The sequence below is a fragment of the Cibotium barometz genome, chromosome 38 (genome assembly GCF_041138505.1).
Source record: "Cibotium barometz isolate CiBa-2024 chromosome 38, ASM4113850v1, whole genome shotgun sequence".
Lineage (NCBI taxonomy): Eukaryota > Viridiplantae > Streptophyta > Polypodiopsida > Cyatheales > Cibotiaceae > Cibotium > Cibotium barometz.
Genome location: NC_141083.1, coordinates 41,587,378 through 41,600,995, shown reverse-complemented (window position 1 = coordinate 41,600,995; position 13,618 = coordinate 41,587,378). Strand labels below are relative to the sequence as shown.

General features: G+C 39.7%; 1 protein-coding gene and 1 long non-coding RNA gene across 2 annotated transcripts in view; both read left to right on the top strand.

Moving 5' to 3' along the window:
• The first annotated feature begins 1,536 nt into the window (after positions 1-1,536).
• The window catches only part of LOC147616722 (protein DMR6-LIKE OXYGENASE 1-like), a 310,722-nt gene continuing 298,640 nt past the window's right edge, over positions 1,537-13,618 (top strand). Inside the window, exon 1 of the mRNA XM_086777190.1 lies at positions 1,537-1,621. Coding sequence (XP_086633316.1) covers positions 1,545-1,621 — 77 coding nt within the window. The 5' untranslated portion in view covers positions 1,537-1,544. The remainder of the gene's footprint in view (positions 1,622-13,618) is intronic.
• LOC147616727 (uncharacterized) lies at positions 1,676-2,167 on the top strand. The gene is made up of 2 exons (XR_015262442.1): positions 1,676-1,772; positions 1,877-2,167. It is a non-coding gene; the product is annotated as an uncharacterized LOC147616727 (long non-coding RNA).

Sequence of the window (13,618 nt, the reverse complement as noted above, 5' to 3'; positions counted from 1 at the left end):
GGGCTACTCACGGGCAAATGGTTCGAAGTCTTTCCTACCATTATGAGGTTATTGCAAAGAATCTTGGTTGTGCCAGTGAGTACAGCCACTTGTGAAAGAGGTTTTTGGAAGCAAAATGAAGTGAAATCCAAGCTACGGAGTCTCTTGCATCTTGACACGTTGGATGCTCACATGATGATTTCTATGATAAAGGTTCCATATGAGGAAGTTAATTGGAAACGAGTGGAAAGTATATGGAATGATATGAAGGAGCATGGTCGAAGGCCTTGGTAGACGACATCATCGAGCTACAATGTTTTCTTCCTTTTCACCTGGAACTCTCTCACGACCATGTCTTTTGGTTTTGATGACTCTTACTTCAGCTATTGCTCTTTGTTATCTCCTATTTCTCTTGTCAGCTTATTGTACACCTCTCCAATCAGCTCCCTTGCCTTCGCTTCATTTTTGAGCTCTTGTAAATTTGATAAATCTTGCAAATTTTGATCCTATTTAGCACTACATGGTAGGAAAAATCTTGCATGAATGATGTGGTTCGCTGATGTTTAAGATCAAAGTTTATGCTTATATGGTATTGTCGCTCACTTTTTGGATGTCTCGCAAATCGATATGCCATTTGGGTTATGGTGGTAGCTTGTCCATGACAAGTGAATGTATAGGCCATGGTTAGGATACATATAGGAAGGTAAAAATTTGGCTCGTTTGAAGGTATCCAGTCATATCATTTGCATTGGATGCCAAAGGAACAACTTGTATTTTCTGAATTTGTTTGAATTTTCTGAAATGTAAAGTCGTCCTCCCGAGACATGAGCCTAGAAAGTCTCATTTGTGGGAATATGTATTTCTTGTGGGTTTTGGCACTAAGGTTTTTGCTAGGCCACCAATGGTGGGCTGGTTTGTACATTTGTTGGGCTGGCTTTTGCTTTATTTTGATGGACCTCCCTTCATTAAGTGACTCCTGAGCAGCTTTTTGAATTTCTAAATTTTTGAATTTTTGAATTTTTAAAATTTTTAAATGTAATGTTGGGACATAAGCTTACCGAGTCTCATTTGTGGGCTGATATTTTTGCTGTTGCTTTTAGCACTAAGGGTTCTTTCTAGACCACCAATGGCGTGGTTTGTTGGGAGGTGTACGGATGGTAGAGTTGAGTAGGAGGGCGACACACACATACACACACACACACACACACACACATACAAACTATAATTATGGAGAACATAGAGGGGGGGACTCGGGAGAGAGAGAGAGAGAGAGAGAGAGAGAGAGAGAGAGAGTCTGTGTGTCTTATGACAAAATAGGTACAAATCATATGGTATTCCAAATTTTGGGGTAAATAATATTTTCTTTTTAGTTTTTAGTCATTTTATTATATACTTATAGAATTGATTTTTGTTACCATTTTAAACATAAAAGTAACCAATTGGAATTTTTATAAATCTCGAAAGTTTTCAAACAGTAACTTAGGTTTTTGACTTTGTTACCAATGGTAATTTTTTTAAAAATTCAAATTTATACAGTGCTCTCTCCCTCTGTCTTTCCCGAAAAGATGGCTTCGTCTTACGTCAAGGGAGTGAAAGAGATTCTGGACGAAGGTGTGACGGGCGTGCCCGCCCACTACGTGAGGTCAACTCACGAGCGTCCGGCCTTGCAAGAAGTGTGCACAAACGATGCAGAGATCCCTGTGATAGACGTGTCGCACGCCCGAGTTGCCAGCCAGTGGACGGCAATAGTTGCTGAGATTGGACGGGCCTGCGAGGAGTGGGGTTTCTTCCAAGTAAGCTGGGCGGGGAAGGGGGTTTTGATTAATTATTGGCGAAACTATGGTTGTCGAGGGTGGTAGCTTCACATAGTACTACGTTAATTGTGATAAATGTGCAGGTCGTGAACCACGGAGTAGATACCGTCAAGATTATGAGTGCGGCCAGGAGGTTCTACGAGCTACCAACTGCAGCCAAGCTGTGTAATATATCTGCCGGGAGTGCGGAGAGCGACGTCACCTTCGCCACCGGTACTGGCTCCACCCCGGACTGGAAAGACACGCTTGTCATCAGGCGGCGCCCGGGCATTTGCAATGGCTTCCAAACTGCACCCGAAATACTCAGGTAGCATGTGCTTTTGCGCTGCTTTCCTAGAGCCTTCATCTGCTTTTTCCATGCTTTTTTTTCCCTGCGCCACGAGGAATACTAAGGTTGTTATCAGAATTTTCTTTTCATGTGTGTTTTTGTTTTTCTTGTAAGCCTTCATCTCTCTCTCTCTGCTTGCTTGTGCAGAGAGGAGGTTCTGGAATACCAGGCCACGATAGACGAGCTCGCGGCCCTCCTCTACCAGGCCATCTTTGAAAGCCTGGGATTGAGCAAGGAGTATATCCAAGACCAAGCGCCTGGCCTTGAACGGCTTGTGCTTGTGAACAATTTCTACCCCCCTTGCCCCGACCCTAGCCTTGTGTTTGGCCTAAGCTCACACTCCGATGTCAGCAGCCTTACCATCCTCCTCTTACCCGACGATGTGCCCGGTTTACAAATAAAAAAGGATGACAAAGGGCTGGCGGTTCATGCTCTTCCCAACGCCTTTGTTGTCAATGTTGCTGATCAAATCGAGGTACCCTCGTTATTCTCATTTGAATTCCACATAAGGTTTGTTGAAATGCTTGATAAGTTCGCGAGTAGCGGGAAAAGTCGTACGTGTTTCAAGTTGTCTTCTCTTAGAAAGTGTGTTCAAAAGATCACCGCCTTAAAAAGGAAAGATAAAAACTCCGCCTTAGCAACCTCTTAAGAACCAGAACGCCAAAACTCAAACTTCCAAGGACCAAAAGATGCAAAAGAAGCGAAAGATAATCAGATAATGAGAAGAATAAAGAAAAAAGAAGAATACGTTATTTTAGCCATAGAAAAGGCATTGAAGCTTTTGTTAGGGAGTTTATATACATAGTGGAAGGAATGGAAAATGCAAACAAACGACCTCTCTTATCTCTCTACGTCCCGACTATGTTTGCAATTAGACTGTGTAAAAAGTGAACTAAAGGACTGACTAGTGGAAGTATTCAGAACTCTTGACCCTTGAAAATAAGCTAAGCCTATTAGTAAAAACTCTATTCAAAGAAGAGTTTGTTGCATAGGTTTAAGACTCATAGGAGACTATTAATAGGTGGACAAGGAAGTCTTGAGAGAACACATAAAATTAAAAGTCACGATCAAAGTTAAAGGAAAAGAACTAAGTTAATTGAGATCCCTAGTGAGATTTGTGTGGGTGTTTACCTAATGCATAGTACATAGATGGAGATGAGGAGGCATACTAGGTTGAGCAGTTACTACATGCAATAGTGTCAATGTTCGGTTGGGAGCTAGTATTTACCTCAATTTCAAGACAAGGTAATCATGTAGAAGAAACTTATCATTATAAAAGTGATGAGATTAGGGTCTTACCCAACAAACTTAAAGATAAAAATATATGGACTATTGAGGAACTCAACCCCAAGAAGAAGAATACATAAAAGTTAGCGTAGCTAAAAACTAAGCCATGTGGGCAATCTATCACGAAGGTAAACCCAATAAAAAATTTGAGCGCAAAGAAAATCATTAAATTTTTAGCAAAGGTGATTGTGTTTGATGCTTAACATTACAGAATTTACTAGTTGACCAGTTGGATGTTTTTAGTATGTTATCTATTTTGGTCTTTAGACGTAGTTCATGAGCAGCATGGTCTTTTAGTTATGTATTTTTTAAAAAGCCTTGTTATAGGAAAAACAAAAAGATAAAAAAATAAAAGTATTGGGAGTTAGGGTTGCATCAAGGTTCTCATCACCATCTTTGTTGAATACAAAAACACACTCTCACACATTTTTATTGTTGTCACTCCTTGCAGCTTCAGCCTTTACTCTCATATTTCCATTGCTTTCTGGTTGCACATGGGTACAATTTGTAACAAGATCTTAAAACACAATAAAGCTAACATAAGTGAAATGTAGTTTAGAAAAAACAAAGAGATTATGGGTTTACAAATGTACTTACTTACCATGCAAGGCCTCTAGAAATAATAATCCATCCTTCTTCTTTCACCTTTATAAAGAGAGATTCCAAACCTCGTTGTAATGCGAAGTTATATTCATCGTTCATAGGGGCAAGTCCACTACTTCAAGCTTCTATAATCACATAAATAAATAAACATTGATTTTGTATTGTGATAAGGCAATATTTATTTCTTAACACTTAGTTTGGTAATGGGACAAAAAAGTATCCGTGGATATATTTATGTCTTATTTTTACCGACCAACTTTATTGAATTATTTAGAACACATGGATAGTGAAAATCAAAGGTTTACTTTTTTCATATCATTAGGTACATAGTAAAGGAAATTTGAGATTTTTTGGGGTCGCATTGGTTACTTCTATGCTTTACAATTTCATAAGAATTCATTGGCCAAATTATAGTCATAATGCAAAGCTGTTTGGACTATATTTGTATCAACGGCTTTAATTACCCAATTTATATTGCTTTCCAAATAGTTTGCATATAAATGGCTTTCTAAACATATATATGGTGTAATACAATCATCCTAGGCTCAAAAATCAATTAAAACTCCAAAATCTAGGTCTTAATGAGAATTCTAAGGTATTTAGCTGTCTTAAAAAAATAACTTTAAGGATTTTTATAGCTAATCAAACAATCGTAGACTAGGACCAAATCAAAAACACATGTTCTATACTGTGTTATGATTTGCTAGTGCATTTTGTGAGATCTAATCACATATACATCTATCCTTTCTAGGCACTTTATTTTAGACAGAAGTTTACAATTTTGAACCATATTTATTTCTATAGAATAAGAGACTACTTCACACATTTTAGAACATCTCATAAGGATTTAAGTGGAATATCTAGTCATTTTATATAATAGCTCTAAAGACTATTTTTATAATTTTCTCACTAGATCCAAATATAAGCCAAGATTCATATATGTTCTATTGTTATCAATGTAGTTTTGAAAGTTGAAACCATCAACTTGTCTCCTAACTAAATTGAAATATTTAGATATGTATTCTTGACCGATTACTTTAGTGGAGACATTGATTTATTAGTATGACTAAAGTAAACCACCACATAATCTCACACTATTGTCATATTTTGGGTGTCAAAGACTCAATAACTAAAAAGAGATTTTAAGAAGTAAATTTAATTGAACTAATTATTAATGCGATACATTTTTTCATAAAAATATATCGCTCATCTTTTAAAAACTATGTAAGGTTTAGGAGAAATTTATAATGAGTTGAGATCATTTTTCCTCTTGCATGTATGAACCTACTTTGTAAATTAGTAACATGTTTAGATTATAGTGTTGTATATACCTCTACTTATGGTGGTTTATCAAGGTTTTGAAGGTTTTCCAGATTTACAAAGACATACCTTAGAAGAAAAATGCTAAAATGTCACTCCCATTCACAAGATATGAATTTTTTAGCATAGCAAACCCCTAAAAAGACATATTTAGCACACTAATGTTAAAAGATAAGATAATATACATTGTGATAAGATAATCTTTATTTCTTAAAAGAGAGTATACTTACAAAGACTATTGGGATATCCACTCATCCTTTAGATGTAACATCATGTCGCAAGTTGTTTGCCATCTACCTATGCATAAACGTAAATACTTGAAATTGCTATGCATAAGACTATGTGTCATAGAATCTATACATAAGACTATACAATAGACTCTATGCAAAATACTCTTATGCATAAGACTATGCAATAGAATCTATACATAGAGTCTTATGCATAAGACTATGTAATAGACTCCATGCATAGAGTCTTATGTGGATAGAGTCATATAGTCTTATAAGCTTCAACAAAGACTATACAATAGAGTACTTTATGCATAAACCCTATGAGTAATATACATAGAGCATGCATACTCTATGCATGAAATCAATATGCATGCATACACTATGCATAACCCTATGAGATCAATGCATAATATATGCATGCCTAGAGTATACCTGGAGTATGCATATTGCCCTTATTATGTGTTAGATATCCGTAACGCCACTACGGGCGTTACCACAAGAGGGGACGGCCTCTGGCTCACCACCCAGCCATAGAGGAAGAATGAGGATTGCCCCTAATCCCCCAGGCTATATAGTGTGTGGCCTGCCGTCCACACTAGCCTAGCCGCCCATGACTCCGCATGGGCGTCCTCTCCCACTAAACCCCGGACATGGCCATCCCGTCGGTGGTCACAGGCATTACAGCCTACGTGACATTACAGCCGTCGGTGGTCACAGGCATTACAGCCTACGTGACATTACCCCCCCTTAAGAAGAGTTTTCGTCCTCAAAAACAAACTAGGGCAACCTTTTGGAAATTGCACTACGGCGTTCCCAGGCTGCCACCTCCTCATCCCTATCTGTCCATTTAACAAGTACCTCCTGGTACACTTTATGTTGGGTTTGTCTATCACGATACTGTAGAATCTTTCAGGTTCATGTGGTATCTTTGGTGGCTCTATCAAGTCCACCAAAATTTCTGGAGAAACTGCGTTCTCTAACCCGTGAACTGATTTCTTCAGTTTACTAACATGGAAGATAGGATGGACTTGAGAACTCTCCGGTAACTCAAGTTTATATGCTACGGCCCCAATCTTCTTAAGGATTTTAAAAGGACCACAATATCTCAGAGAAAGTTTATCACACTTTCCCGTTTTCATGGTTTCTGATTGCGCAGGAACCTTGAGGAATACAAAGTCACCTTCTGCAAAGGTCACCTTTCTTCGTCCTTTATCCGCATAAGTTTTAGCGCGATCCTGAGTGCTACGAATGCTCTCACGTGCGGCTCTGAGCATATCATTCATATCTTCAAGGAAATCCTTGACAGATTGAATCTTCTCCTTTTCTAAGCCTACAGCCATCGGAGATCTTGGCTGGAATCCATACATTAACATGAATGGTGTAAATCCAGTCACTGAGTGTTTGGAGCTATTATAGGCCAACTCCAATAAGGGCAAGTACTCTTCCCAATTGGATTGCTTCTTACTAACATAAGAACGCAACATATCCTCTAAAATTTGGTTAACTCTTTCAGTTTGACCATCAGACTCCGGATGATCTGCCGTACTCATACTCAGAGTAGTATCCAACTTTTGAAGACTTCCCTCCAAAAATGACTGTTGAACTTTCTATCTCTATTCGACACTATATCTGCGGGCAGGCCATATAGCTTGTAGAGATGTTCAATAAAGAGTTTTGCCAACTCTGGCGTTTTAACAGTTTTCTTCGTGGCAATAAACTTTGCCATTTTAGTTAACCTGTCCACTACCACCCACACCGAGTCATTCCCTCGACTCGTCTTGGGTAAACTGGTAATGAAATCCATGGAAATGCTTTCCCATTTCCCTTGAGGAATCTCCAGCGAATGGAGTAGTCCTCCGACCTTAAGACGTTCATGTTTATTGACCTGGCACTTACTGCGTTTCAGCACATAAGTCTGGATGTCCTTAAACAAACTAGGTAATAAAACTGTCTTTTTACTAGTGCATAGGTCTTCTAAATCCCAGGATGACCCGCACTTGGACTATCATGACTTTCTTTAAGAATTTGGGCTCGAAAGTCACCAATAGTTGGTACACATACTCTACCCTTGTAAAGTAAGTACCCGTCGTCAATGGAGTAATTAGCATATTTCTCCCACGTGTCCGGTCGAGCTCGACTACCGCTACAGGCAATCCGACGTGCCTTTAACTGGGGAAGTCATTGGTAAGCAAATGTCTAGTAGTACTCACGCAAGCCGTGATTTGGTATTTCAACCAAAAACCCCAAGGCAAATTTCATGCCTTGATTTTGCATCATCTCATTAGCACAGAAGCTAATGTACTGGAGAGCATTCTAGTAGCGCAAGTTCTTAGACTATGCTACTAGATATTTGTAGACTACACTACCATGTTGCATCACCAACTTGTTAAAACTTCTCCTTGGAAAGCTCTACGGCCATAGGAGAAATAAACTAGAGCCAATCTAATCATGCATCACAAGGATTAGCTCCAAAGCTGAGAGATACTTTCTCTCTTAGAGTAACATCTTTGCACAAGCATATGCTCTAGAATCTTGTTGAGTTTCTAACTACCATCAATCTACGGATGGTTAAACTCCACTCTAACTCAGAGTAAATGTAAGTTTTGAAAACATCCCTTCAAGTATTATTTGGACTCACACAACTATTCGAGTTTATGTGATATTTGAGGATATCCCTCCTTTCCCTCAAGAAAGGTTTTTGTCCTCAAAAACTCTACTCTCAAGCGGACTACGCGCTAGTGCCATAGGTCCAAGAACAAATCTAGACCGTGTTTAATATCATATGTTATATTCTTGAGTCCTTCCAAGAAACTTTTAAACATCTTGCAACGAAGATGTGGTATAGTGTCTACGCACATATGGTGGTACTGTTGATAAACTGCTTTGCAACAGATCAGTGGTTTCACACTTGTAACAAAGTGTTTCATTGTTGCATATTATCACCCTTCATAAGCGGTTACACACTTATGAATCATGTGGGTGGGTTGTACCATCTATCAAGAAAAATTCCAAACTACTAATAGCATATTATCGATCCACAGATAATGACTGAGCTTGCTACAAAGCCATAGGTTGCTAGATAATTGATGGTAATTACACAAGCCCAATGTCTCATTTCTTCATACATTCAATATAAATGCAAACATCACAGTACTTCGTGATGATAAACTTAGGAATTTCATCCTATCCCTGTTTGGTGTTGGTATGAAGTATAACTATGAGAACATTATTTGCTGCCTCCTCATTATAGCGGCAAAGCTACCTACCCATCACAGGTGGCAATCTCTACCAAGCTATAACCGATGACAAGCAAATGAACGAGTACTCTTGTAAGAACTTCATAACCATATCTCACACCAAACTCATAATCACTACGGATTAAATGCCAGGGCTTGCAAAATTGAATGTTATCTCATTGGTAGAGGGGATCATCAAACTACGGATGACCTCGACAACTCACTAGGACTAGTGATGTGTAACTTTTAAGTTACTCCACTCTCCTTGCTTATTCCATACCATCGAACAAATCGGTCCCTCGATTTGAGCAACGTCAACATATTTATGAGTACCTCGATACTCATGGATTGTGGTTCGGTAATTAAAATGTTGATCTAGAGTATCTTTCACTCGAGGATCTTAATGTTATTAGCAGCTATGTATTAGTAGTGAGTAACTACGTACCCACTATCATCACACTAGTAGCTCCATACTAGTCTGTGAGTAACTGCTTACCCAATGGCGTACCTCCCCCGAGTGGGAGTACCATATACAACCATCTATAACAAGATGGTTAAGTCACTTGCTGCTAAGAAGTGACTACACAAATTGACCCCTCCATTGCACATTGCAGTACAATCTCTGGTATTACAACACGAATTTTTGGATGTCCTTAGCATAGAGGTCAACTTAAAAACTAGTGAATAGGTCTTGTGGAGTCTCAGCTGACCTAACCACACCACTGGTGACTTCCTACAAAACATGTGGTGCCGAAGTCACCACCTATGTACTTTAACTCCGTAAAGTACATGGTCTTCATCTATCATCTATGGAAAGTTGTAAAACATTCCTGCGATGGATTTTTATCACCCTAAAATTATTGTGCACTATTCTAGTGTGAAGAGCTTTTTTCCTGGGTACCATGGTTCACCCCTTGCTAAATTCTCTGATTTAACAAAAGATATGTCTGCCTCTGAACACTCTAGTTCAGCCCCAGACTTTGAGTTTACTTCTTAACACTCCGGTTAAGTCAAAGCTCACCAGATACAGTAGGATTTACCACTAAGCTCTCCAGCTTAGCCTCCTATCCTAACTCAGTCCGAGTTTATGTACACGACATATGTCGGATCCAATAGTAACAACAACCAGGCTCGTCTGGAGTGAGATACTACTCACTATTGCCATGTAAAACCTTATTAAATCCTAGAAATGCTCCACTCATTCCCCAGGGGTCATACGACTTATAGGGTTTACACGCACATGAACTTTGTAAGCAAAATAGCCTGTCAGGCAATATTACAATTGCTTATGTAGGAAAGTTATATATTTCCCAAATTCATATGGTAGCAACTAAAATGTGCTCACAATCGCACACTATTGTTAAACATAGGCAAGACTACGCTTGCAAAATGCTATAGGGCATCCCCCATGCATGAAATTGTCCAACCAAACTAGTCTTACTGCTAACCTCTAGATTTAGATCACTCTGGAACTAAATCACTCTGTTAGCACTAGCACACCATCATGGTCTTGCTACCTTGAGCTTCTCCGAACTCTGTACTGGGTTTTATCCCAACTTATGGCTATATTTGGTAATTTTCAAAGTTCAAATTTTATCTTGCACACTTTATCACTACAGACAAGTGTACATACAGACCTGCCAAAGAGTCAAGTTACATGCACAAGCCTTGGCGTCCCATTCCACCAAGACTACAATCGATTCCGTGAGAATTTGATGTCCCATACCATCAAATTACCACCAAACCAATTGATGTGACATATAAAAAGGCTCTTTCCCCCCTCGAAAGATCACCACAAACTCTCGAGCAGTGGGATGTCGAGGCATGGCAATAAAAAGAAGAGAAAACCATGCTAGTAAGTTTAAGAACAGTTCTCTTCGATCAACTTCTATAAGGGCATTGAGCATTATATCTCAAGACTATACCCTTTCAGATTTACCTTTGATTTCTACAAATCAATCCTAAATCTACTATTATTATCTAGGCGTATGCTAATCCCTCAGATTAGTACTCCTAGATAAACCATTTAATTGAGTACTGCTAGCAGCACTGCTAGCCCCTTTATCCCAAGTAATACACACCTTAGGGATTCTTTTACAAGGCAATCTACGTGACTAAATCAAACTAGTCACTACTCTCTAGGCCCAAGTAGTGACACTATTTTGTTACTACCAACAAGGGCCAGCTTGCCTCTATGGGCCAAGGCTCTCTTGTTGCTACAAACAGTAAGCAACTTGTTTGGACACAAGGCATAACCACATCAAGACTACACTTGTACATGGTTCTCATTTGCCAAAGTTTATCACAATCTTCTAGCAACTGTTAAAAGATTGTGAAGGGTTATGAGCACTACGGCTCAATTAGGCTTACCTTGATTTCTTGTGATAAGCACTTCGTCTAATTTGGGCACAACTGACGCCATTGCTGGTCCTCTTAGCCCAAGTAAAACACATCACAGTTTTAGATTTACACTATAGCCAAACTACGTGACTTTGATGGTCAATACTAAGTCTATGCTTAGCTTAAATTTAGTCTCTCTGAACCAAATGTGTGATCACATGTACCCTCGATTCACTTCGAACTAGGACCAAGTCACTCTGGACTAGACCTGAGTGGTGACACTACAGAGAAGGTGTGTCTACAGAAGAACACATTTGTTTGTCACTACAAAACAAACACAAATTTGTCCGAACAAAAACTTTAACTCTAGCAAGATGACGTTCGGAAAAGTGTAAATCAAAATCTGGCGAGGCTACGCTCCCAGAGTCTTCATAACAAAAATAAAAATGGTCGAGAGGCTGTGCCTTGCCGAGATTATCCCTTGCGGGGATTATTTTTCCTCCCCTTCCGAGAGAGGATTTGTTTGAAATTTTCTCATTTTTAATTTCATAAAAATGAATAATGAAAATATATTTAAAAAAATAAATGGTTTTTAACCCTTTTCTTTTTTTTTCTTTTTCTGGCCGCCTGCAGCGCTGGTGGCTGGCCGCCGCCGCCCCTGGCTGGCCGGCGTTGTGGCTGCTTTGGCCGTCGTCGCCGCCCCTGGCTGGCCACCGTTGGCTGGCCGCCGCTGGCTAGCCGCCTAGGCCTGCCCCCCCTCTCTCTACCACGTCGCAAATGTGGCCTTCGCCCCCAACTTCAACGCAAGCTCTCTAGACGACGTTCACCTCCACACGCTTACCGTAGCCGCCTTGCATTGCTGATCGTGCAGGTCATTCAAGCCTTATACAGCCCTTCACAGCATTTTCATGAGACCGTTTAACGCAGTCTCTTTGGCCATTCACAGCAGCTTCTTCAACGCAAGTCGTGGGTTCTTCGTCCTGGGCTGCTCTTCGCCTTTCCAAGGCAAGCCCCCCCAGGCTCTTCAACGCGACCGTGGGGCTGGTGGGGCTGGTCTTCGCCCCCTCCCCACCCCCACACACAGTAGAGATGGAGCTTCGCCCCTCACCAAACGATTTTTTTTTTTTGCACACAAGCTTCAACGCAGCAAAAAAACGAAAATTGCTTACCTCCAATTCGCTTCTTGTGTGTGACGGGGAGAGAGAGAGAGAGAGAGAGAGTTCTTCCCTTCCATTCTGTCTTGGCTGCCTCTCTCCACACACTCCATTGGAGATAAGGATGAGAAGATGAATGGTTGAAAACCATCGAGTGGGCTCCGGTCCCCCGGTCACGCGCGGGCTCTGACAATCCCATCGAACCACGCTCTGATACCTGTGTTAGATATCCGTAACGCCACTACGGGCGTTACCACAAGAGGGGACGGCCTCTGGCACACCACCCAGCCATAGAGGAAGAATGAGGATTGCCCCTCATCCCCCAGGCTATATAGTGTGTGGCCTGCCGTCCACGCTAGCCTGGCCGCCCATGACTCCGCATGGGCGTCCTCTCCCACTGAACCCCGGACATGGCCATCCATCGTCACAGGCATTACAACCTACGTGACATTATGCATGCATAGAGTATGCTCATATTGCTCTCTTTATGCATGCATATTGCTCATAATATGCATATGAGCAATATGCATAGAGAATTCATACTCTATGCATGTATAAAGAGAGCAATATGCACAGATCATAGAGCATAGAGCATAGAACATGCTTTATGTATACATAAAGAGAGCATATATAGAGCTTATCTGCATAACTAACTCTAAATCCTTGCACCCAAGGGTGTAAACAAGAAAAACTTGAATAGAAAACGAGCTTATGTGTAAGGCTTGGCTCCAATAGTTGAGAAGAGTTGGGCTCAAAAAAGGAGAGACCTACAATATAAAACAAGAAAAGGAGGTAAGCATAAAAGCATCAAGCTTAAAAATAATGTATAAAAACCATCATGCATATAAAACAATTAAAGGAGGTAAGCATAAAAGCATCAAGCTTAAACAGAATGTATAAAAACCATTATGCATATAAAACAAGAAAAGGAGGTAAGCATAAAAACATCAAGGTTAAACATAATGTAAAAAACCATTATGCATAAAGAAAAGAATAAAAAAGATGAAAGAATAGAAAAATACGATTATAAATAAAACGAAAGGCTTACCTTTTGATTGGTTTGTTAAAATGAAGCTAACCATAAATCTTGAACCTCTAAAACAAACAAACATAATAAATTTAATTTAAAAACATTTAAAAGTTTACCTCTGCCATAAAAGCATATTTGAAACAAATAGAGTAAATCTCTTTTAGAGATAGAGAAGTGTCAAGAAGAAGAAGAAGACAAGAATAAAAAGGTGAAGATAAGTCTAGCCACCTCAATCTAATCTTTACATATTCATATGAATGAATGAAATTTAAGAAAAAAGCACAAGAATACTACTTT